Here is a 26,454-nt window from a genome sequence, read left to right on the forward strand (position 1 = left end):
GACATCATCTATATGCATATCTAAATGCACTAACTTTAAACTGCAACAGTATAAATTAGTTTCAAGATGGTACTTAACTCCACAAATTGTAAGTCACGCACACAAAAACACTAGCTCTATCTGCTGGAAAGGTTGTGGAGCCTCTGGTTCCTTCATTCATTGTTGGTGGTTGTGTCAAAGAGTGCAGAAGTTTTGGAACACTTTAATAACAAAAATTGAAGCAATTGTAAAGGAAACCATTCCTCGCACCCCTGAAGTTATCCTTCTTAATCTATGGTCAAAGAGGGATTTTTCCAAATTAAAATCAGAACTTAATTCGTTACTGCTCTTAGCAGGCAAGCTACTTCTTACGAAACATTGGAAAACTACTAAAATACCATCACTAACTTTATGGTTTCAGAAGGTGTGGGAAATCATGATCCAGGACAAAATTGCCTCCCAACTCACTTTAGGGGATAATCCTAGGATAGGAGAAAATTTTGTAGAGAAATGGTTTCCCTTTTTGGACTTTATAAATAATAGTTCATCAAAGAAAAGTATAATGCCAAAAAAGTACCTAAATTTTATTCTATATTGAATATCATTTGAATATACTAAGGATAATCGTTTTAAAAATTGCGCAACCGCTTACAGGGGGTTTTTTTGTTTTTTTCCCCCTTAAATATGTGTGAGTGTGTCGACCCCTGAAATGTATGTATTAGCAATGTTGCTTAAGCCAATGTTATATGTCTGTGGAGGTTTGATGCTTATTGCTTTTTGACAGTGCGTGGGAAGTTCTTCGGGTTGAGCACTCTGATAAAAATTCAGCCCCAGCTGTTGTTCTAATGAAGACAAAACTCAAACAAAGCCGTTTCAACAGATATATTTGGGTTTAGGCAAAAGCAGTAGTTAAAGTCAGTCCAATGGTCAGGTTACATATATTCAGTCCAGCCAGGTCAACAGTACAAATTCACAATCCAGAAGAGTTATCACACATACCAGTCCATAAGTCAATACACTCATCCAGTCCAACAGAGTAACAAGCCACGTTATCAAAATCCTCTCCACTCCTCTCCTCCGATATCCTCCTTTTCACCCACAAGAGACAGAGAGTTTGGCCTCTGTTGATATACTTCAGCTAGCCAATCACATTTCTTAATTAGCTAACTAGCTACACATGTAACTCACATGCTTCTCATTTGGCTGTATAGTAGGAGTTACATAATACTGACACAGCATTTTGGCTCCTTAAAGTGCCATATGCGGTCACTTTTTACAAAATAAATAAAAAAAATTTAAGTTTAAAAAAATATATAAAAACTACAAGAGTCTGTTCCATACGGTACACAGATACTATCACTTAGTGCCCAAAATCGCTCAAATTGTGACATGAAACACTAACAATACTTATTCTTCCTACCCACTCTGCAGTTTAAAAAGTTTGATCCCAAAGTTTCCATTACAAGTAGCTGTGCCTTACAGAAACTGGTCTACATAAGATTTGAAAAATCTCACACTTTCACCACTGGCTAAGCCACTTCCTTACTGTGTCTAGAATCTCCTGACCTAGCAGCAGCACTTCTTGTTCTTTGCACGTGTGGAAGGCCTCATTGGGAATGGTGGGTGGCGAATGGTATTTAGGATACTGTGTTTTCTTGTCGTCCATGCCATGCTGTCGAAGTTTGGACACTTGGTCACAAATTGCAGTCAGCTCTTGTCCGTGCGCCGCCACCTTAGCAGCCAGCATTGCAACAGACAGATTGTTGTCAAAATGCCCGCCTTGTTTGTACTCAACTGCTGTGAGGGCCTTCTCCACTGCTCGGTAAGTCTTGTAAAGCAGCCATTCTGTGCTGCCACTGTCAAACTCATTGGCTGCTGCGCGCAGGTCATACTCTGCTTGCCGTAGCCAGCGTCTTGCCTCCTCCATGCCAGAGCACTTTGATTGACGTGTTTTTGTTCCATAGCCGTGGAAGGACCAGAAGTTGTATGTGAAGTTGCTTCCCCCTCTTCTACTCTGTCTTTGCCTGGTGAATTCCTGACGCCTCTGTTGGTGTTGATGAGCTTGCTGGTCCCATTCACTCCAGTACTTTGAGAAGTTCCAACTGTTTCTGTTGAAAGAACCACCGCTTTTAGGGCCCCCACTACTACCACTCTTTAAGCCCTTGTTCTCCATCTCAATTTTCTCTTTAAGATATTTGAAGATTTCATTGGCCAAGACCTCCTGACCGAGGTTTTTATCTGGGTGGTAGCACAGGTAGAGTCTTCGTATGGCCTTCTTCCTCTCTTCCTTTGACAGACTCCAGATCTCAGCTAGGCAGGCATCCACTTTTTTCTTCACTTCGCTTAGTGGCTGCTGGTACCAGTCGCCACCACTTTGACTGGCAGCAGTGGCCCCACCAGGGGAACTTTGCATCAACACCAAAGCCTTGCTTGAATCAGATTCTGGTGTGCACCGCCGAAAGTGGTAAAGATCATGAACGCTGACATCTAACTGCTGCCCACCTCCCACATCAATGCAGTACATGTGCACCTGTCCAGATCCACTCTGCTGCAGCCCCAGGTCCTCCAAGACCACAGCATAGACATAACATTCACCTTGCACTGATGAGTCCAAGTAACCCACGTAATCTCCTGGCATAAAGGAATGCAGGATGTTCATATCCAGGCTATCATGCCATTCCTCAGGAATCTGCATCCCAGGATCAGGGAGGGTGAAGGCATCTCTGAACTGCTGGAGGGGCACTTTATGATCATTCAGCACTGCAGCAATTTCTTCTGGTTCTTGGCAAGCCAGAATCTCACCAAGGATATGCATGGCCTTCATACGAAGTCTCTCTCCAAGAAGCTTGTTCACTTCTTCAGCCAAGATGTTACAGGTCTTCACAACCTGTCGCCCATCAAGTCTCTCCTGGTGCAAAAGGTAAATGTGCTGCTTCCCATCGGGTGTTGTTGCAACAAACATGGTCTTGGCCTCTCGGCTCCCTTCCAAGCACTGTGACTGATGAAACATCACAGTGTGTAGCGTCTCACAGCAGATAACCTCTAACTGCTCCAAGGAGAAGAGTCCATCATGTACCCCGTCATCCTCTGCTTCCTTAGTTGTGTTCTGCCACCTTAGAAGTGCAACAAGAGCTTCCTGGAATTTGGGTGCAACCAGAAGTTCTTTAAGGCGGGACTGGAACTCACAGTGAACTCCATAGGAGCAGAGTTCTAGAGATGACTCATCCAGTTGCTCTCTGGTAATATCTGACAGTCTCCTGGGTTGCAGGGCTACTGGAAGCAGAAGCAATAGTTTTCTAAGCTTATAGGTCTCAAATGATCGGAAGCTATCAAAATGGTCCACTAGGAAGTGAAATGTACCCTGCAAGGCCTGGAGGGATTGGCCAGTAGCACAGTCGTTGAAGACAAGCATATTAGATGGATAAAGCTTCCCATCAGTGCAAGGCAGATGCAGTTCCTTCAGGTCTGAGAAGTCCCCTGTTCCCTCTGATTCCTTGAGAAGCTTAAAGAAGCAGCGGGTGGCCCGTCTTACTGTTTTAATGTGGTTGGGTTGCTGTGTGGCTTTCTGTGCGGTCTCCTTGTAGATCCTGGCCAATACACTGGCGTAATGATGGATAGTGGGTTCCACTTTCATCCCAAATTCTTCCAGAATTTCCTTGTAGGGAGCTAGATCTGGGAGTAATCTGTAGAGGTATGGTCGGAATTCTTGCCAATTGTTCAAGGACACCACAACATGCTGGGCTTCTGCTACTTCATCACCATCTACCAGCACCACAGGGAGTCCACTGACATATCCCGTCTCTACGTTCTTCTGTTTCTGTAAGTAACCATACATCAGCTGGAGGACAGCTGCCCGAATTTTCTTGGTTTCCTGGGTTTTGCATTCTGCCTGACATACATTGCTCAGATTTTTCAAGACCAGCTGGGCTGATAAGGTACATTGTACCCTCAGGCGTGCCAGAATGGCTTCTTTGTTTTTATCCAGTGGTCCAATGGGAGGCAGAATCACTGTTGATGTCCAAACTAGTTCTGTTTTTTCTGAAGTATATAAAGAGCCTTGGGGTGCCACTGCAATGTTTCTAGAGACCAACGGTGAGTGGAGCTTGCATAGATCAGCATGGATGGACTGAGGTGCCAAGAAACGAAGTAGGGACAACTTATCTAAGAAGGCATCTGATAAAGACTCACTTTTCTTGCCAAGCAAATGTGACAGAAGTGCTTTCCGTTTGTCAGGAAGCTCACCAGATATAGCGCCATTCTTCAGCGCTTCACTCTGAATCTGGACTGCAAAGTGCAGGAAATCATCCTCAGTGACTTCATGCCGCAGGCCCACATCCTTTAAGAATCTAATCACGTCTGATTTGCTGCCTGACCACACAGTCTTGTAGAATTTGTCTGGTATAAATTGAGAGTCCAACCCCAGCATCTGAAAAAGACCAACACTGCTGTCGTAGAAGTAGGATGCAGGACGCAGGACATCTTGCTTGTCCCGGATGAAGGCAACAGGTCGGAACTTTGATATCACCGTCTCCTCCTCACCCTTGTATTCTGGACAGCATATCTTGATGAAAAGGAGTAACGTCACCGCCTCTAACAGACGGGCCTCTGGGAGATGCAGCAGATGAGGCAAAAGGAGCTTCACAAACTGCTGCAAATCATCCATTACGCCAATACCCAAGCAGTTGGCCAGTTTTCTGTTCAGTTCATTGTCTTTTAGCAAAACTGTCCCTTTATCTGCCTCATAAAGCCCTCTGAACTTACTGGATATATCTGAGATTTTGGACTGCAGCAGGTACACATTTTGGTACAAAGCCAGTGACACATGCTGTCCTTGATGAGTCTCAAATATCGGCAAGGCCTTCAGCTTGTTGAGTAATCCATGATCATTTGCTAACTTCTTTAGATCTTTGCTCAGGAACCTCAAGAGATTTTCAAATTCCCATTGTTTAAGCTTATGCCAGTGCAGGTTGGGCTGGGCAGCCAACTGTGCCAGCACAGCAGCTGGATCATCTGTCTGTAGCAGTTGTGGCTCAATGCAGCATGTGATGAGGTCTAAAGGTAGAAGAGAGATGTCTAGCTTTGCAAAGCCCAGCTTACAGAGGATTTCAGTAACATTCCCAGTGTGGCTATTCAAAATTGTGTTAAGGGAGTCAAGGGGAACCAGCTCCTCACCAGAGCCGCACACAGGGAAAAGAGACCAGCCTTTGAAAAGGGAAACTAGCTCCTGGAACATCTGGTTCCTTGTGTCCTTCTTGGAAGATGCACAGATCTGCATTTTAAAGAACTTCCACACCTTATCTAGCCAGTCCCTACGTTTAGGACCAGTGTTCCAGTCATTCATTCTCAGTCTCTCTTTTATGTAAACAGCAGATTCGCTCAGAGTGAACTCTTTCATAAACCTGCTCTCTACTAAGAGTTGCCTAGCCTCTGGACTGTTAATGAGGCAGGCAGAAAACCTATCCCAGTGGCTTGGAAAAAGTACAGAAGCGCTGCTCTGGTAGACTGGGTCCTTCTGACTGAAATGTCGGAGCATATCATCCTGAGTTACCAATAAGGGGAGACCTTCCAGGCATCTGATGTTCTCAGAGCACAGCCCATTAAGGCAAAAATTGAGAAGAGCAGAGGCGCCTGAACTATTCTTCACAGGTGTTTGGTTTAGTGGATGTGGCAGATGCAGGCCAGGAAAACTCCTAAGGAAGCAGCAGAGGGATGGAGAATCCAAATTTAAGACGCAAACTCCTGCCTTGACAAATTGGTCACGGATTTCCTGTAGACGTGGGAAGGCAGGAATTAAGAGCATGCCTAGATTCTGGAGAGGATTTTCAAGAGAACCATTTATCTCAGACTGCAGGAAATAGGGATCTTTGGTCGGATGTCCTTGTCGCGATGCACTCCAGTACACACTCACCACCTCCGTTCTATTCTTAGTCTCCTTTTGGTAGACTGGCAACAGTGGGAGCTGCATCTCAGATGCCAGTACATACAGATGATTCACTAGCTGATGCCAGAATGGTGGGACGAGGTCTGTCACAAGTGGGAAATACTGCAAGTAATTTGAATCTAACATATTCCGGCATGCACCCAGGGAGATGAACTGTAGTGATGTATTTCCCAGTGCCTTACGCAGCTCCTCAAGTAGGTGGAGATACAAAGGGGCTATAAGTCTCTGCAGCAGAAAGCTATTCCACACAGTCTCAGGGCTGTCCTTGTTGTCATCCTTCCGTAAGTCCCGCCGTGCAGAGTCCACAGCAAAGTTCCCATTGATATGGACAGGGAGACCAGTTTTCACTGGCAATGGCAGAGTGCAGAAGGCCCTACCTGGTACTTGCTCATCAAGACAAGCAGCCACACTGCCATGCGGCAGCTGTATGCCTTCTACAGTGTCCATGCCGTCTACTCCTATCTGTCTACCAACTAGCCATTCTCTGGAAGTTTCAGAGAAAATACACTTCACTTTCATTCTGTAAAAAACTCTTACTGGCTTGCCTACATCCCTTCCACCTGCTGCAGCAGCCTCTTGGAATTGTTTCTGGTATTCTAGTCTTTCAGGTTCACTACCTTCAGTCTCCACACACAGAATTTCTGTGGGAATCTTTTGCTTCTCTTTGATCACAGAGAAAACCACACGGTGAACATGGTTGAGGAACATCACGATGCTGTCTTTCTCTTTTATGAGAGCCTCCAACATACTCCGCATATCCTCCTCTGACACAGAACGCTGGCAGACAGGGGAGACTGCTGCCCCAGCAGGTGTACTCAAGGGCAATCGAAACACTGTGCCATGTTCCAGATCAAACACTTCAGGCAAGAAGGTATCGTAAACATCTGTGAAGGTGTCCTTGAAATCTTTAGTGAGGCTGAACATTCCTCCAGGAGAGATGTCATCTGAGGTAGGCAGGTAATGCAATGTGGGGTCAAAGACGCATAGGGCACTGTCGCTTGTCACAAAGGCAGGGCAGTCAGTCAAGTGGTAAACTGTGTTGAACCCCAGACCAAACTTGCCAGTGGTATCCCGCCGCTCACCTTTACCACCAGAGCCCAAACGCTGGATCCCTTCTATGTCACACATTTCAAAGGGTCGGTCATTGTAGATGCAGAGAGCTGGGCCCTGGAGATCCTTCCATTCATCACCAAAGACACGATTAGTTGGATGGTGACGCTGGTCCCAGAGGAAGTGTACAACACTTGAACCAGCATCATCTGCATTCTGCAGAAGCTCCTTCAGCACATCCTGGAAATTAGAGTACTCACGGAGTATGTTGGCTAACCGGACACGGAGGTCCTCCCTGGCACCAAAATCAGTGGCCCACTGAGAAAGGCCATGGATTTGCCGGCATGACAACATGCGGTGCCTTGAGGTGGGAATTCCACAGCGAATAGCAAGTTCTCGTGAGATCATGGAATGGCAAAGCAGAATCCCCCTCTCCCGTGGCACCCATGGCGTGTCGTCAAAGAGCAGCTTGGGCAAGGGACGCAAGATTTTGTGTGTGTCTGGGAAAAAAATGTTCTGGGCTGTGAAAGAATCTAGTTGCTGACCCTCAGGCAGGGCCCCAACTACACCTACAGCAATCAGTCCAATGACCAGGTTCAGCTGCCCTTCGGAAAGTGCTTTTCCATCTGTCTCCTTGGCCACTGTTTGCAATACTGCAGCATAATCCTCCACTTTAAAGGTATCAGACATCCCAACGCAACTCCACAGTGCCTTTTGTTCCTGGTATTCCTGAGGCAGTTGGAACAGGTATGGAGCAGCGTCAAAGGCCAAGTAGCGAGTCACATTGTGCACTGACACAAAGCTAGAACCAATCAGAACAAAAGGGAAAGTCTGTGCCTCTTGGGCTACCTGCAACCTGCATAGAGTGTTCTTCTGCACCATGTCATTCAGGAAAGCATAGCATTTTTGAGCCATTTTGGGCAGCTCTGTCCTGTTTAGGGCATTGGAGCTACATGATGCTGTTTTCAGCTGCATTAATACCGTGGTGACTGGTGGCTGGCGACTCAGCCCTAAGAATTCCTTCAGTTCATCAGAGAGCTTCAGACTTCCGCCGAGGGCCTTCTTGTCTAGAACAGGTTCGACCAAGTTCACCAGGGGCTCCAGCTTGTAGTGATAAACCTTATTGGGGCAACAGAGTGTGCTGCAGTTGCCAGGAAGCTCAGCGGGTAAGAAGGGAATTTCTCTGAAAGCTCCCTGGATGGTGTTGCTGACACTTCCCTGAAGATGGTCCTCGAGGAGTGTCAGGATGTGGCGGGCACGCTGGCAGGCCTTGAGAGGGTCACGGTGCCACAAGTCAGCCACAGTTCTAGCTTGGTTTATCAGTTCCTCAATGGTGACATGGTTGTGGGTCATACCAAGGTGCACCAAACGCAACAACCTCTCCGGTTTCAGAAATTCTGCATTAGCGGGGAAACAGCCATCTTCAGGCATGTAGAGTGGTGCGACGCGGCCCTCCGGATGCACCAACCTGTTAATGTGTTTCAGCTGCTTGTTTGGAGTGGCAGGAATGCAAGGCAGAGAGATCAGAAGTTCATCCACACTGGCATCCTTCATATCCAGGGCGTGAAGAACCAAGGCATCACGATCAGGTGTGTCCAGCTCAGCTAAATGGGGCAAGATGAGCTCCCTGAGGAAGCGTGTCCAGTTGTAGGTGTTTGGAGACAAAACATCCTCCGAGATGCTTGCGCTGAAACTCATCTCCACCCACAGTGGAACATTCACTGCCATCTTTGGTTCAGACAAGAGCAAAGAGAAGACCCGGGCAGCTGTATGTCTCAGTTGCTTCTCACAGACAACGTCCACATCCAGGAAGCAAGCATGCCGGGCTGAGCACCACCTCTGCCCATCTGAGAACAGAACTGGCTGCTCCCCATTGACACCATTGACTAAGGCTCGATAGAAAGCCTTGGCTGCCTCGCTGAAAGGATGCTTTGCATTGGTGACCCTAGGCCAGAACGTATAGTATTCATAGCCTTCCAGTAATTGTTCTCTGTGCATGTCTCGCAGCTGGCTCAGTGCCCCAAGCCAGGCACCCAGCACCGAATCCCGAAGGAGTGCCCTGTTCCACTGACCTTTCTCAGTGGAGTCCCAAAGCCCTTTGCGATTACTAAGCACAGCAAAGGCTGCTGTGATGTGCAGGGGGAGGCCAGACTCAATAGGAAGAGGCAGAAAGCAGAAGACACGCCCCTCAAAGTCCTCCAGATTTGGGGCCCAGCGCCCAGCAGTGGTAGCAGGGCAGAGGGGTAAAGCAACACTGGCAACAGGTGGCGAGAAGCTGACACTCTTCTTTCCTCCCTCTTGGTACAATTTCAAGGCTTCCCCCATGCCAGAACAGGAGTGCAGCAGGTAATAACATATAGTAAGCTCAGATTCTGCTGACGTGGTCAATTGCACAATGCTGGAAGCACCCATCTTGGCAAGGGGCTGCCTGGTCACTGTAGTCAATAGCTGGGCTGCTTCTGGGGAACTGGAACCTTCAGGGAGGTGGGTCAGCGACACCTCCTGCACACTGCATAGGAAGATGAGCAGATCCTGGGGCATCTCCTGGAAACCAGACAGCAGTGCTTTGATTTCCTTGGGTCCAAAAGGATGGGAGCAAATCTGCGAGTCTTTTGCCTCCTGCTCAGTGCGGAAGGGCAGCCGGATGAGTGTGCCTTGGTAATCCTCCCCAATCTGACAGCCAAAGATGCCCCTGTAAGGCCGAAATTGCTCAGGGAACACGGCAGCGGTTTGCTGGCTCAGCTTCAAATGGATGCCTGGCCGGGATGGGTCACGGATGTGCTTCTGGAGGTGAGAGACGTTAGGATCAAAGAAGAGTACACTGTGGCCACTGATAAGCGAGGGGGCATCACTCACGTGATACACAGTGCAGAATCCAAGCCCAAAGCGACCAATTTTGTCATGCTGGTTTTCCTTGGTGGCTGCGCCTAGTCGGATAATGTTAGTGAAATCTGCTTCACTGAACAGGGCATCATTATAGGCCCAAAGTGCCGGGCCCTGACAGGTGGCCATGCCAGGGTCCAGAAGTCCTTCTGTAATTCCGTCATGCAGCCGGAAGTCAACTAAGAAACAGCATCTTTTGGCACCAGCGTCCTCTGCATTTTGCAGCAGTTCCTTAAACACATCTGCGTCCTGGCAGTATTCACGAAGGATGTTACGGATCCGGAGGGTGACAGGCTCTGAAGGACCCCAAGGCTCAAATAATTCCAAGCCTGACAACCGAGTGCTCAGCATCTCCACCTTACAGAAGACTGCTGTGGCAGGAGGGACAGCTTCATGCACCAAAGCAGGTGGGTTTCCATCCAGGTCAGCAAGTCGAGCATGATCCATATCACAGTATAGTGCCGAACTGGCTGGGAGTAGAGCAAAGCTAGTGCTTCCTGGGATTCTCGAAGGCACTAACATCTCTGTTTCCCCCTGGTAGTCTCGGACACGGAACCAATCCAAGGCAGCCACCACAAGGCGCAGTTCTGCCTGCGTGCCACCTTGAGGACACATGTTGATGCGATCTGCCAGTTCATGCAGGGCCTGGCACACTTCTTCTTCGTTGGGTGACAGACGGACACCCCAGGCTGAAAAGAGCTGACCGTAGTGTTGGAAGTCTGATGGCACTCGTGGCATCAGGGCAACCAAGTCCAAGTCATCAGGGTAGACCATCACCACGTCCCTCGGCAGTGAGAAGCCATTCCCATTCCATACTGCTGGGCCTTCGGGAGGCTTCTGGAAGTCCTTCAGTTGCTGCTGCATGTGCTGATAAACGCTATGCAGCTGTGAAATTAACACTCGAGTCCCTTCAGGGAAATAGTCCCGTACCAGGCAAGCTAGATTCTTTCTCACCGTCTCTGGTGGAGGTGGTTGCTCCAGCCCCAAAGTCTTTGCAGCTTGGGGACAAAAAGCATTCGTCAGTCCCATGACCAGCCCCACGAGAGCAGCATACTTCTCTGAGCGAAGCCTTTCAGGTGCAATGAAACAGTCAGCGGGCACGCGCGTGGAGGGATTGATGGCAGGCACCCAAGCCAGGCGCTGCAGCTGCTTCAGCTCTTGTGAAGACAAACAAGAGAGCAGAGGGGTCTCATTGCAGACTCGGATCAGGGCCTGTGATTTGGCACTAGCAGTGGCAGCTTTCTGGCACTGGTTCACGTCCTGGGCAGCCATCAATGCATCGGCTGGAGAGACAGCGGTGAGATCAGACTTCAGCCCCAGAGCACGAAGGGCCCGCAGAATTGCTGGATCCTGGAAGGGCCCAATGGGGAAGCAGTTGGGTCTCAACAAGGCCCGCAAAGTGTGATTGTCTGGATCATAAAGATCAGTGGGCCTGGCCAACTTTCCAAACCCACCATCTAGAAAAGGCAAGTTGCGGCACAGTGCTTGCAGTTCTTTGCTCTGGCTGAAGAGGGCGTCAGCATTGTGCAGCACCCACAGCATCACTTCCTGGGCTTCTTGTGTCCGTTCAGCATATGCCCCCTTCTTCAATGCTTTGACACACAGAGTAGCCAGGTCTGGCGCTCCCAAGAGGTTTACCTGGAGATTCAAAAGCAGCCGGCGTTCAGCTTCACTCTGGCATACCAACACAGGCTGTGGAGTCCACAGGTTTTTGGGCACTTGTGGGACCAGGTTCTTCTCCAAAGCCAAGTAGTTCTGAGCCGACACCAAGCCAGGTGGGCCAGGTGGAAGGAGGGAAGGCATCTTGGAGAAGAGCGGCAATGCCCTTAGGACTTCAGTCTCTTCTTGGGAAAGAGACATGGCTGTTGAGAGAAATGTGCTCAAGCTCTCAATCTGGTGTGTAGACAGAAGTGCCAGGCGGAGAGCTACAGATGAAACCCCCAAGTGGGCAAAAGCCTGCAGGACACTGCCAGGCGTGGGTTCTAGGATGTACTCTTTCAGTTGGTGGTGGCACCAGTCTGGATCCCAACTCTGGATCACAGTGCACCCAAGCTTCTTCAGAATGCCAGCCACTTCGTCTGACAAGCTGTACCTGTTGTGGCTCTGGAACAGCAGGGCAGACTGGGGCAGCAGCCGTGCCAGCTCAATGCCATTGGGGGAGTTGTGCAGAAGAGTCAACGGTATCAGTGGGCAGCCCTTGAAGGGCCCTAGGGAGGAAGTGTGGCGATTCAGAAAAGTCCAGAACATGGCAAGCCACTCCAAAGGGGGTTGTTTCAGGTTCTTCTTTGGGCACCAAACCACAGGGGTTGAATCGCTGCTGACCCAATCCTTGGGGAGAGCTGCACGAATGTTCTGCTCCACAACACATTGATCCAAAGCAACCAGATTTCCAAATAACCCTGGAAGAGAGGAAGGAAAATGAAGAGGGAATCAACTTCATTTAGGGCCTGCCGTTCTCACTGAAACTCAAGGCAAATAATGAAATATGAAAAGCAATTCTGTCAGACAGCAGAGACCTGCAATGAACAATGGACTAAGACTAGAATTACAGAACTGGAAAACAACGCACAAGCAAAGCTCTCTAAAACATGATGTACCCTAATGAAGGAAGGGGCTTATACAAAGGCAGAATACACTGGGGTAAAAAAAAGGAAGCAATATGTACAATAAATACAGCAACAGACTACAATCCTGTCCCTTATGAAAGCATCCTCCTGAGCTAGTCCATTATACCAGGAGTGGCCAACGGTAGCTCTCCAGATGTTTTTTGCCTACAACTCCTATCAGTCCCAGCCATTGGCCATGCTGGCTGGGGCTGATGGGAGTTGTAGGCAATAACATCTGGAGAGCTACCGTTGGCCACCCCCGCATTATACTACCATTCTAATCCCTTTGTAAAACTGCTCTCCTGAACATTTGTTTTGCATTTGTCACTGGGTACAAGAGGCTCGCAAAGCAATGGCAAACCACCTCTGCTTTTCACTTGCCTTGGAAGTCCCTTGCTGGGGTTACCATAAGTCAACTGTAACTTGATGACATTTTTCAGAGAGAGAGAGAGAACAAGAGAGGTAACAAGAGAGTGAAAGAGAGAGAGAGAACACAAGATTGGTAGCAAAAAAGAGGAAGATTTGCTTTTCATGTGCTAAGATTCCTATACATTTAGGAACCAATAAACGATCCAGCAGTATTTGATGCTGGGGATCCAAACCTAAACAGTGCACGAATAGAAAGGCACTGGGGGGACCCCATGTCAGGTGTTTGGGACTTTCTGAGGAAGAGCAGGGCAGAAGTATAATAAATATATTTTTGAAAACTATAGATATATAACCCAGTATCTGGATATCCTGAAAAAGTGCAAATTGAGATGGGTGGGATCACAACATACTGTGATCTTTCCACATAGGATCCACACCATCTCCTATGCATGTTGCTTTTGATTTCTTCACGTGAGTACATTTCTCTCTTCTACAATCTTCCATTCTTCCCCCCATCCCATTTCTTCCCTTTAGCTTTCAAAAGAAAAGACACCACTTAAGATATCTAGCCCAATCTCATCAAATCATGGAAGCTAAGCAGGGCCTGCCCTGGCTAGTATTTGAATGGAAGACTACCAAAGGAAGTCCAGGGACATGAAACAGGGGCAGGCAATGCCAAACCACCTCTAAATGTCTCTTGCCTTGAAAACCCCAGCAGGGGTCGCCATATGTCAGCTATGACTTGATGGCACTTTCTACCAGCACCAAGACAGCAAGTATCTTTGTAAAAGCTTATCCAACTATTATAGAATACAAAAGCTTAGTTAGCTTAGAATGACAGCCCAAGAGCTTCTAGAGTAAAACAGGCAATGGCCAGCTCTGCAGAATCCAGTATTTCCTTTTTATATGAAGAAAATGTGGTCTTTGTGTGGGGAGATATCCTGTATTGTCTTTCATATGAAGAAAAACTGCATTGGGGAGGGGGATATCCTCTTATCTCAGTTAAATATGTACATGTATCTTGCCCTTTTCCTCAACTTTGGAAAGCACACATGGGCATTCTGTTCTGCCTTCCACTGCTGCCAACCAAGGCCTCAAAAAAACAGAAGTGGCCTAGGCCTCTCTCAGCCTGGGAGACCCTGTCTGGAGCCATTGTTCCCAGAAGATTCGGAAGATGTATATCTGCACAGGAGCTTATATGCATGTGGCACAGGGTTGCCCCCTCCTAGAGATCTCCCGCATTTACAGCTGGCCTCCAGATGACCAAAATCAGGTCCCCTGGAGAAAATGGCTGCTTTGGTGGACCTTGCTGAGGTCTATCCCCTCCCCAAACCCCACCCTTTCCAGGCTCCATCACCAAAATCTCCAGGTGTTTCCCTACTCAGAGCTGGCAACCTTAATTGCGGCAGAATGAGGGGATGGAGTCTGTAATGGGACAGAAGGTTAAAGTTGTACGATGAACATCCTTGTCTGTGTTATCTCTGTGACTGTATGTGTAACCTCAACTGGCGATTATGTCAAAAGTCTAAATTCGAGGCCCGCTGTGAATATGAGGCCCAAGCGCAGTGTCCCTCCTCTCCTAACGCCCCCATCCCGTGACAGGTCCTGGCTTCAGGCAAACCAGAACATTCAATTCATACCTCCAAATTTTCACCATTCGTTTTAGGCTCTTATCCCTCCCTCCCATCTTTCAGTAGCTAGAGTCACTATAGAATGAGGTGTTTTTCAGCAGGAAGGACTGGTGCCAAAAGAATTCTATGGGACTTCATTCTAAGATCCCCTGAGAGAGGGAAGAGTAGGAGACAACTGCTTTTTGGCAAGAGATGTGTATGTATCACAACAGCAAACCATTTCTGTGGTGGCATCCCTAGACAACCAGCATAAGGAACAGGCCTGGATCACTACTGACCTTTTGTGTCACTTGGCTGAAGGGAACTCACCTTGTTGTGCAATGGCTTGCAGATGCTTCAGCAGCTCCGGGTTCAGATCCTTTGGTAGAAACTGGTGAGCCAGGCCAGGCAGGAGGATCCTGCAAAAAACAGGAGACATAAGCTACAATAGATGAGAAAGGGGTGGGAAAGCAGAAATCCTCACAGAGAACATTTTCCCAGGATGGGACTATTATATCCCCATTGGCACAGAAATGTGGTATGTGTCCTCTAAACTCAGTGCCCAGTGACTGAAGGTGCTCTGGAAATAAGACTACTTTTTCTTTTCTCATAGATCTCCAAACGTGGGTTAGTCATCCTCTAGTGTACTCTGATGAGACGCTGCTGTTTTGACTACAACAACAGACCAGAATTCATCACACTTCATATGCAGATCTGACACCCTCCCAATTGGGGCCTCTAGAATTCATCACTCCATACTCAGACTTGGGCTCAACAGGAACTGGGAGTAGCTGGTTCAATACAGAAGTAGTACATTATTCATTTTTAAAAATTACCCCACCCTTTTCCTCAGGGAGCTCAAGGCAGCAAACATGTCCCCTCCTCCATTGTACCCTCACAGCTGCCACACCCCCAAGATAAAACAGATTGAGAGTAAGTGGTCCAAAGTCACTTGGCAAGTTTCATGGCAGACTTGGCGGAGGGTGGGCTGAACTCTGGTCAGTGTTTGACCAACTACTACACTGGACAGTGTGGGACCCCCATCTCCAGTCTTCCCCAAAGCCCTCTTTACAGGTTTTATGTACCCTATTCAGCTAGCTCTGCCAATTCATCCAGGGGTCTGAATGTTCCATACACCATTTCTGACTGGATTTTCTCTCTTTGGACTGGATCTTATTATTCTTTTGCAAAACAATGCAGCACTCCTGTTTCTCAGACAGCTCAGTCTTTACTTCAGCCACACATATGTAACCACCATGAACTAACTGGGAAGGGAAGGCCACACGGTAGAGCTGGATCTTGGAGGCTATGCAGGGTCAGCCCTGGTTAGTACTTGCATGGAAGACCTTCAAGGAAGACTGCAGAGGAAGGCAATGGCCAACCACCTCTCCTTCTCACTAGCCTTGAAAGCCCCTTGCTGGGGTCACCATAAGTCAGCTGTGACTTGATAGCACTTTACAGATGGAGGGAGAGGGAGGGGAGAGAAAGAGAGAGAAGGGGTGGAATCTGAAGAGGCCAGGAAAAGTTGGGACATTACTCACTACAATGCTGTATCAAAGAATAACCACTTCCTTAACTGAGCTGGAAGTAATCATCTGCTGCAAGGGGTTTTGTCGTTGTTTTGTTACATCTATGGTATTCAGCTATGTGCTTTTTGTCATTCTGTATTCTGGAGGGCCTTGACTTGGAGAAATTTAACTTAACACGGCCTTGCAAGTTCTGCTCCTAGTTTTCCCCATAGACCCCACACAAAAAGAGTTTATGCATACAGACAGCCTTCCCATTTGTACCACAAGGTTCTTGACAAAGTGGGCTTTCTCCTTCAAAAACTCATACCACAAAACCCTTTGTGGCACTGACCATAATGAAAACATTTACAAACTACAAAATTGGCAAAAATCTATGATTTGGACCATGTATTAGGATGAGATGTTGCTACTGGTCAGAAAGAAGAATGCAAGTGTGCTGGATAAACTGTAGGACTACAAAGACTGCTCACCTGGGGAAGTTGCAGGTCTCGACAAACACAATCTGGGCAGAGTCTCCAAAACTGGCAAAGTGCCCATTGGCCATGGGTACCAATGGCAGACCTTTCAGTGCTCGGTAGCACCTGTCTCCAGCCACATATTCCAACAGCAACAGTTTCTCCAGGACAGATATCTCACTCCAGATGTGGACTGCCTTTCGCAGAGTCTCTCTCATAAATCCTGCAGTTGCTTCCTGCACTTCTCTGTCTTTAGCACCCAATGCCAAGGCTCGACGCACGTGGGGAGGGGCAACCGCCAGCAGTGACCCTGCCAAGACCAGGGCCTTCTGTAGCACTTGACCCACTGGCTTATCTATCACATTCTGTGGCAAGATGACAGACTCACAGGGAAGGAGGAAACGGGGATCCCCATCTCCAACCCACACCAAAAGTTTCATGTCCATCAGTCTCTGGCATATACGAGCCACTAAGGCCTTGTACCGGAGTTGGTGGCTTTGATCTGGATCTGGCCACGCCCCATAAGGGTCACTAGGATAGCCAGATGCCAGAAGCAGAACTTGACAATAAGCAACGGGCAGCAACTCTTCCATCAGCAGGTGGTTCCAACGAGCTTCCCCTCCCCGTGCTTGGGACCCCTCTTCAGACCACTGCACATGTCTTCGGTCATCTGTCAGCTGGAAAGGGGCACTGATATGCAGGGGCAGGCCTGTGGCATTCTCATCCGTTGCAGGGAGTGGTAGGACACAGCTGAGGCGGCCGGCGCACCCACCCTGCAAAGGGTAAGCCAAAGACAGGGCTGGCTCAGAACTCACTGTATCCGTGAGATCCCAGAGATCTGGAAAGGCGTTCTTTTTAGCTACTGCTGACAACACTAGCCAATCCCGGTGGGTGGCCTGTCCAATCCCAGAGCCACACTGGTCAAGCGTGGTGATGCTGACTGCTGTATCCAGCTTAGCTTTGTCAAGAAGGTCTGAGCCATGGAGGAGGACACTTGCATTTCCACTACTGTCCAGCCAACCTTTTGCAGCCTCTGGCACGCAGCGTGGGATAACTTGGCCCACATTCAGCCCATGAAGAGGATGATTAGTGGCCTCAATCTTCAGCAGTTCACTCATGGAGCCGTTGGATCCAATGAGGCCCAGTGTCAGTTGCTGGACATTCCTGAGGAACAGCAAGCTGATGGGGGCATCATCCAAGAAGGAGAGCAGCAGCTCCCGTGCCCGTTCCTGGCTGTAGAGATTTTCCGAGATCCCTGAAGGACTGTGGCGTAGGGGGAAGCGGAACAGGGTGCCAGGAAAGAACCCATCAGCAGATGGGCAAGGCCGGCCTAGCGATTTCAGTGCTGCCCAGAAAGGCTGGAACTGATCAGAGGCTTCTTCCCACTCCTCCACGCTCCAAAGCTGACCCCCATCATTTAATGCTGTTTGTTGTGGGTCTAGCACTCCCAGCCATTTACCAGAGAGCATAGATGGGAAATCTAAAGGGTGAGAAGAAAGAGAAATGGATCACAAAGATATCTATGATCCTTCAAGAATCACTTGTTCCACTTAACATCCCTGATTCTGCCCACAGAGCGGGATACCCAGTTAGCACAAGGAGTGGGAAATGGCTTACATAGCATCCTCCAGAAGGTGAAATCCATAAACATTTATTCCCAGTTTTGCAGATTTTGATTCATTACTGACACACAGTTTCAGTTTTTAACCTGTCCAGAAACTGAATGGGGCAAAGAATCACCCAGTGTGCATGATCTTGGCTTCAAAATACATATTTACCCTTTGGAGAGACATTAACAGATGAAGGTAAGAACATCACAAGTCCAGCGGCACAGAATTTCTCACCTGTGATGTGATAAACTGAGTTGAAACCCAAGCCAAATCTGCCGACTGTAGAGGGGTCATCTATTTTGTGACTCAGACCGGGAGTCTGGATCCCATCCCAGTCCGCCTCAGAGAACAGGCCATCATTGTAGGCAAGAAGTGCAGGGCCTAAGAGAAAGGAAAGGAGGTTGAATAAGCAGGGTATTCGAGCCACTACATAGCTCACATAGAGGCATGGGTCAGCAATGCAATCCTATACAGAGTTATTCCAGTCTACGTCCATTGATGTCCGTATGCTTAGATGGGAGCAACCAGGATTGCATTGTAAAAAAGCTCAACTGTGGTTTGGTACTATGTCTCAATTGTATACCAACTGTATACCATGGTTTGCAATCAGTTGGGGTTTTGGTACCAGGCCTTGGTAGCGGGCCAAAGTGGCTTTGAAAGCTGTGCTTTGGGGTTATCTGAATTAAAAAGCCACAGTGGATGATCATCAGTCAGCATCCAGAGACTGCATCTTCATGAAGATAAGAGCACAAAACAGACAAGTAGCTCTAAACCCCAGTTAGCCTGTTGCATATCTAGAAGCAGAAACTTTGGCATGTGTTCCAAACCATCGCAAGCACCAGCCATGAGTTGGTACAATGCCCTCGTTAAGCCAAGCATAAGAATTTCCTTGCTGTATCAGACCAGCTAGTTCAGGGAACACATATGAACACAGCAATGCAGCAGTAACCATTCTGTCTCCAGTATCTGGCTGTTAGAGGAATCCTGTCTCTGAAAGCGGAAGTTCCATTTTGATCTGCTAAAGAATCATAGATTCTACGTACCTTGAGGTTCCATTTTGATCCGCCGTGTCTAATACTAAGTGACGATATAAAAATCCTTTGTGCTGTCTCCCTTCCTAGTACTTTGTTGTCATCCTAAACAGGCAGCAGAGTTCATTTCACATTAGCAATTAGCTCAGACCACAGAGGGAGAGGGCTTTCCATTGCTTCCATGATGGGTCCCTCAAAGCACAGACTGCAAAAAGCATTCTAGCAAAAAGATGTCTGCATGTGGAAATCCAGCTGCACCACCTTTAAGAGCCCAAGCCCATGATTATCCCCCCATCTGATGCATGGACCAGCTGGAGCATCCACAGACACACAGGTCAGCATCTCCAGTTTGGTGTAGTGGTTAAGTGTGCGGACTCTTACCTGGGAGAACTGGGTTTGATTCCCCACTCCTCTGCTTGCACCTGCTGGAATAGCCTTGGGTCAGCCATAGCTATCACAGGAGTTGTCCTTGAAAGGGCAGCTTCTGTGGGAGCTCTCTCAGCCCTACCTACCTCACAGGGTGTTTGTTGTGCGGAAGGGAGGTAAAGGAGATTGTGACCGCTCTGAGACTCTGAGTGAAGGGCGGGATATAAATCCAGTATCATCATCTTCTCTGAGCCTCACCAAATACAGAAGTGCCCATTTGATTGGCTGCATTTGACATGGGACTGGAGCAATTCTGTTCGTCAAACTCTGTCTCTGGCAAGCTGCCCCAAGAAACCCAAATACTCTGGCTGTAACCTATAGTACCTAACTCATCATACCACATTTTTCTCACATTCAGAAAATCCCTCTGTCTAGTGCTCAGAGGCTACAGTTTGCTCCCTCACCCCAAAAATTCAAAGTCTCACTTTTGCAGCCACCCCACACTCCCCCAGTACCCCACACCTCATCTTTTCCTGGGGGAGAACTCCAAAGTCCTGCTGCCCCTCTACCAAAAGACCCAATGACCTCATTCTCGCCTACCAGCAGCTTTAAGCTACCAACCTTTCCCCAACAAGCGCCCAGGAGCAATGTTCCCTCTAAGCTGCAGAGTCTTGTGAGTAAATTTTCTATTTTGTGAGCTGCTGGCATTGAAGTTGTGAGCCAATGCATAAATTAGTGTGCTCTGAAGTCATCCTTCCTCAGCAAAGACAAAAATCTGTGAGCTGGAGGCTAAAAATCTATGAGCTAGCTCATGCTTACTCAGCTTAGAGGGAACATTGCCCAGGAGTCCTCATTCTCTCATTCTCAAATGCTCTATCCAAGCTAAAAGAAACTTACTCTATTTCTAGAGCAGAAAAATTAAGAATGGACATCCCACAATTTTTCTATCTGCCTGGACTCCCCCCATTATCAGATTTTGCATCCCAAATGATATCATACGGGTGGTCCTTCATATAGTCCCCATTTTGCTTGGGTTTTTATTTTTCTACATGGAATAGCAGCCTCCATCCCATAAGACGCCTAGTCCGTACCTTGAGCGCTTGCCAGTCCCTCTGAGAAAAGCCTCTGGGTTCCAAAATTCCGTTCATCATAGAGCAAGATCACATCTTTGGCATTTGCATCATCTGCATTCTGGACCAGTTCCTTTTGGAAGAAGCAGGGGATTGATAATGGATGAAGGCAAGAACAGAATCCAAGTGTCCCCCAATACATGGAATCTTTCCTCCAGAAACAAATCAGTTTGTCCAGAGTCCTGTGTCTTACCTGCTCTAAGGATCTCCCTTTCCTTTTCAAGGGGTATAGAGAACACCACTTCCTTGATTCTGTACAGGGAACGCAGGAGTCCAGACACCATCCTCTGCTCTTACCCATTGCTCTTCTCCAAATACTCAGGATTAGAATGCCCCCACACACAAATGGGGGCAAACCCTTTTCCCTGTTTTTTCAAATGCCCCAAACCCTTTTCCCTGTTTTTTCTTGAGTCCTTTAAACACAAGTTCTTAGTCCTCTGAGGTGGGATGGACAGACAGTATTCTACTCAACACTAACCCCATACAGAAGAGTTCCACTGTCTAGGCTGACAGATCAGAATGGAATAGCCACTAGGCTTGATTTTTAACTTTATTAATAGGTAAACAAAATCATTTGATATAAATCAAATCACTCCAGCTGATCTTCCTCCCAGTGCATCCTTAATGCTTGCTCTCCATTCCAAATTTCTTGCCATGGAGCTGTCCACCCATCTTCCCATGGAACTCAGAAGAGACTAAGCGCTCTGCTTCTTTTTCTTCCTGCAGGCCACTTTTCGTTTTATGGTGTCACTGGTAGCAGTAGTACAATGTCCTGTGAGGACATGGTACTTTGTAGCCCACAAAACTACAGGTCTGAGGAATTTATAATTAACATGCAGTATAGCATAGTTTCAGAGAGTAGCCATGTTGGTCTTCAGCAGAGCGACTGGGTTTGTGTCTGGTAGTGCTCTAGAGCCCTGACCTGGCTAGCCTGATATTGTTAAGATTTGAGAAGCTAAGCAGGGTTGGCCCAGATGACATTTGGATGGGTGATCTCCAATGAATGCCAGGGTCATGATGCACAGCCAGGCAATGGCAAGCACCTCTGATCATCTATTTATTTATTCGATTTTTAAACCCACAACAGAGGGCACCATAAGTCAGCTGTGACTTGATGGCACTTTCCACCACTATCACCAGCATCTTAAGAGATAATAAGATTTTCAGGATATAAGCTTTCAAGGGCAGCACTTTTTGTTCTCTAAAGTGCTTCATGGACACATGAAATTGCCTTATATTGAATCAGACCACTGGTCCATTAAGGTTGGTATTGTCTACTCAGAGGCTCTCCAGGGTCCCACCACCTGATCCTTTGAACTGGAGATGCCGGGGATTGAACCTAAAACCTCCTGTGTGCAAAGCAGAGGCTCTTCCACTGAGTCACAGCCCCAAAATAAAATACAAGGACACCAAAGGAGGGGAGGGAGGTAGAGACACAGATTTTCAAATACTGTGCACACTCCCCTTCCCCTCTCAGAAATGCTTAAACAAGAATAAGAACGTTTGCTTTTTCTACTGTTTTCTAACAAAAAAAAAGTTGGAGTCCAGTGTCATTTTGTTGGTCTTAAAGGTGCCACTGGACTCCAGCTTTATTCTGTTGCTTCAGACCAACATGGCTGCCCACCTGGACCTGTCTTCCAACGAGTTGTTGATTAGATTGACTTAGCTACAATTCTTTTTATGGTCTTGCTATTTCATATTTTTTTCTTCTATATACTCCCCCTTTGGACATTGCATGTACTAAGAAAAGTAGAATAAAACTGTTATTTTAAAACAAGCCAACAAACAAAAGAAGCTGCTCTCCGGCCCCCCCTTCCCACCCCAGAACTCACTTTTAAGATCTGACCCCCATCTGGGTATTTGCGGAGGATGCTCTGCAAGTATCTGAGGAATGGAGGTGATCTCTGTCGAAAGCCCCTTCTGTGACAAGAGAGAGACAGCAATGCAAAAAGATATAGAAAGAGGCATCATAAGACACAAGGTGGTTCTGGATCAGTTCATCAGCCCACTTGGCACAAGTTCAGTATAGGTATTAGAGGGCTTGTACTTGCCCCAACAACCAAACCATGGTTGACACTTCCACCCAGCAATCCTATATACAGTTACCCCAGGCTAAACCCACTAAAGAGCCAGTTTGGTGTCACGGCTAAGTGTGCATACTCCAGTCTGGGAGAACTGGGTTTGATTTCCCACTCCTTCACATGCACCTGCTAGTGTGACTTTGGGTCAGTCATAACTAGAGCTGTTCTCTCAAGAGCAGTCCTGGGAGAGCTCTCTCAGCCCCACCTATTTCACAGCGTATCTGTTGTAGAGAGGGGAAGGGAAAGGAGACTGTAAACTGCTCTGAGGCTCCAAGTGAAAGCTACCCACAGAAAGCTGGCACCCTAGGCAATTGCCTAGTTTGCCTAGTGGCAGGGCTGGCCCTTGCCTTGAAAACCCCTTGAGAAATTGCTGCAAGTCAGCAGTGACTTGAGAGCAGCTTCCACTAAAAACTTTGTGTATGATGGCACTGCAGATATATACAGCAGGCAAATCATGATTTAAAGCCCCTTGTCTGCCTTCTGTCTTCTCAGAGCTCCACTTTATAAATTCACTTGTGTAGCAAGTGAGGTGGCACTCATCAGTTTGCCCATCTGGACACCGAGCAAAGCCGTTTAAAGACATAGATTTGACACACCCACACCGGCTAGGTTTCTGATTTGGCATGAAACCTGAATCCAGAAACTATCATCAGACCTTATTTTATGCCCTCTTGGGGAAATCACTCTCTTCACTCACCTTTCCACCTGTTTCTGAGACATGCTGAAACCTGCAAAAGTGGGGACAGAAATACAGATAATTGGGAGGAGGGAATCCCAATATAATGTCATCAAAACAGATAGGACACTGCTTCACTACGAAGATGGAAACAGAAAGAACACAAAAACTAAGGATGCCAGCCTTGGGATAGTGGCTGGGTATCTCCCAGAATTACAACTGATCTCTAAATGACAGCTATCAGTTCCTTTGGAGAAAAGGGATGCTTTGGAAGGTGGCTGTATGGCATCATATTGGGCTGAGGTCCATCCCCACCCCAGGCTGTAACCCCAAATCTCCAGGAATATCCTAGCCCAGATCTAGCAACTCTGAAAACTACTTATGCACTCTGAACTCTCTTAGAAATCATCCAGCCCATAGTGAATTAAGTGGAGGCATCATTTCCAACAGTTGCATGCATTGTTTTTTGTCCTACTGTGGCCTCTGGTCATTAAAACAAACCAATAGGAGAACCTGGGGAGCCAGTTTACCAGAACAGAAAGTGGATGAACATACAAACCAAAAATAGCAACCCCTCTTTCAGATTTTCTCTATTGCTAAAAAGACAGTCTTGGGCACCTTTAGTAGCAAAGAATCCCCTTTAAACTTGGTGGGATATCCAAATAAAACACACTTTGAATTAAGCTATAATTGGCCTTCCATCTTTGCAGCCAACAAGCACTTTGCATGAAATGAAAAGAGAAGGTACCACAGGAGTTGTGTGTTCCTGCCCCAATAGAACTTTAGAAACACTAACAAAACAACATATAACCCAGAATCAGTGTGTCCAGAACTTCTCTTGCCTTGAACACTCTGCAGGTCAAGTCAGCTGTGACTTGCTGGCACTTTCCACCATCACCATCCATCTACAATGCTATCCTAAAAGATAGTGATTCACAAGTAGAACATTCCTTTTCTTTAATGCAACTCTTATGCCCACAAATTCTTACTTTGTCTAGAAGTAATTCCCACATATATGTTCTTGCAAGGACATCTAATACATTACTCCTCTGGCGTTGTAGGTACAGAAAGAATTTATAAAGCAAGTTCTGGTAATGTAAGAATTTCGAAAGGATTTTTAGTCTCAGCACAAGCACACACAGCACAACAGCCACAGGCAAAAAAACCCTGGGAGAGATACAAAGAAAGCACTTTTAAGACCGATGAGTGCTAATTTTTAAGCAGGTTTTAAGTTTTTTTTTAAATCTTTAATTGTGTTTGTGTCCTTTATAAAGTTTATATCTCTGCTACCTAATCTTAAATAAGTGCGCACACGATCCGGCCCCAACAAGGTCTCATTTGTCAGATCTTGCCCTCATAACGAATGCGTTCGACACCCCTGAGCCTGTTTAAAAACCTCCAAAGATGGAGAGCCCACCACTTCCCAAAAAAACCTGCACTGAGGGTCTGCTCTAACTGTTAGGAAGTTCTTCCTAATGTTTAGCCAAAAACTCTTTTGAGTTAATTTTAGCCCATTAGTTCTGGTCTGTCTTTCTGGGGTAACAGAAAACAACTCTGCACCATCTTCTCTGTATGACAGCCCTTCAAGTACTTGACAATTTTAAGGGTTTCTTCCAGTTACTTTGTTATTGAGCTAGTACTGCTCAAGAAGGATAACTTCTAGCAGGTCAGTCTAGATCAGGGATGGTCAAACTGTGGTTCAAGCCAGCCAGCAGCTTGGAGAATGCATTTAAAGTTGCTTTTTTCCCATCTCTCCTTCCTGCCATATATTTTCCTTCCTTCCTGTCTTGCAGCCCTCAAACACCTGACATTTGTTCTATGTGGCCACCTGTGATCTAGATGTTCTCAGGAATCCCTGAGTGGCAAAGGCTGGTTATCGGGGTTAGAAGGAGGTGCTGATTTAAAACAAACTCCAACCAATTTGGGTGATCAGCTCAGTGACCCATTAATTAGGTTTTATCTAGCCCAGGGTTGGCAAAACTTGCTTAACATAAGAGCTGCAAAGAATAAACATCAGATGTTTTGAGAGCAAGAAGAAAGAGAGGGGGAAAAGAGGGGTGCAAAGGAAGCCACTTTAAATTGCGATGTATTCTCCAAGATGTTGGCTGAGGAAATGATTTAAAGCGACAAATGCTTTTTCCATGCCACTTGATGGGATTGTGGGGGCTTTACTTTATGTGTGAAAGAGCTACAGTTTGGTCACCCCAACCTAGCCTCAATTGGAAGTAGCCCCACTCACTGGGAGCAAACTGATGACTCTTTTGGCAGGAACCTGCTTTAAACCAGTCTGTCATTTCCGCCCCCCCTCCCCTTTCTGGTGTGATTATCTAAGCATAGCCACATCAATGCATCTCATGAAGCCAGCTGGAATTCACAAAGGCTTATGCCAGAATAATTAGCTTGGTACTAGGAGGTTTTTACTTTCCTGCGAAGAAAGTTAGGTTAAAGTGAAATGCCCACCCAGGAAACTACCAACTGAGGGGGGCCAAAGCCCAAAGACACTTGACATAGGGGGCTTGGAAATCTCCTGACTCCCGCAATTACAACTGGCCTCCAGACTTACAGAAATTAGATTCGCTGCTTTGAAGGGTAGACTCTATCCCACTGCACCCTACTGAGGTCCTGCCCACTCACGCCCCACCCTCCCATGCTCCAGCCCTGAATCTCCAGGAATTCCCCCACCTGGAGCTGGCAACCGTAACCTGCCCCTTCCCAATGCAATTCCGCTATGCCGCACCGGTTATTTTAGTGTAGGTCTGGGCTTACTGAAGGCTGCAAAGGGCAGCGCCCTGCCAAATGGGAGGTAAAAAGAAATCCTCACTCCAAAGAGCGACTGAACTTGAATTTTTCTCCTGGTTTGTAACTCCCCTCTTCTAATTTGCAAGGAGGATCGCCCCTTCACATACTCATAGAGACCACTTTAAAAAGTACGGTGATAGAACCTCCACGCCCAGCAGCAGTCTACCTCTAAATACCAGAGGCTGTTTGGTGCCTTCGCGCCACGTGGAGGTAGAAACAGGTGCGAACAGGTAGCTAATCCTGCCGCGCCTTCTAAACACGCTTCCCTTGTTCCTTCTCCGCCTCCCGGCTCTGCTGCCGGTCCTTTCTCGAGCCGTCCTGCCGGCAGATGCGATCGCC

General features: G+C 47.3%; 1 protein-coding gene across 2 annotated transcripts; it reads right to left on the reverse strand.

The window, feature by feature from the left end:
- Positions 1-846: 846 nt before the first annotated feature.
- Positions 847-26,199, reverse strand: LOC132584802 (sacsin-like). 2 transcript variants are annotated; one of them, XM_060256730.1, is made up of 8 exons: positions 26,138-26,199; positions 23,338-23,368; positions 22,392-22,479; positions 20,521-20,632; positions 18,267-18,413; positions 16,438-17,902; positions 14,769-14,857; positions 847-12,252 (listed from the first exon to the last, which is right to left on the reverse strand). In XM_060256730.1, the coding sequence occupies exons 2-8, from the start codon at positions 23,358-23,360 to the stop codon at positions 1,499-1,501; spliced, it is 12,678 nt and encodes a 4,225-aa protein (XP_060112713.1). In that variant the 5' UTR covers positions 23,361-23,368; positions 26,138-26,199; the 3' UTR covers positions 847-1,498. The 2 variants fall into 2 exon arrangements, with proteins under 2 accessions (XP_060112713.1, XP_060112712.1); XM_060256729.1 differs by lacking the exon at positions 26,138-26,199 and having other exon boundaries at positions 23,338-23,388.
- Between the last annotated feature and the right edge of the window lie 255 nt (positions 26,200-26,454).

Source organism: Heteronotia binoei, chromosome 15 (genome assembly GCF_032191835.1).
Source record: "Heteronotia binoei isolate CCM8104 ecotype False Entrance Well chromosome 15, APGP_CSIRO_Hbin_v1, whole genome shotgun sequence".
NCBI classification, from domain to species: domain Eukaryota; kingdom Metazoa; phylum Chordata; class Lepidosauria; order Squamata; family Gekkonidae; genus Heteronotia; species Heteronotia binoei.

Coding starts and splice junctions, on each gene's coding strand:
- LOC132584802 (XM_060256730.1), bottom strand. CDS start 23,360: ATGTCTCAGAAACAGGTGGAAAG. Junction 18,414..20,520: donor GGGACTGGCAAGCGCTCAAG/GTACGGACTAGG, acceptor CCTTTCTCTTAG/GCCCTGCACTTCTTGCCTAC. Junction 14,858..16,437: donor GAGACCTGCAACTTCCCCAG/GTGAGCAGTCTT, acceptor TGTTTTTTGCAG/GATCCTCCTGCCTGGCCTGG.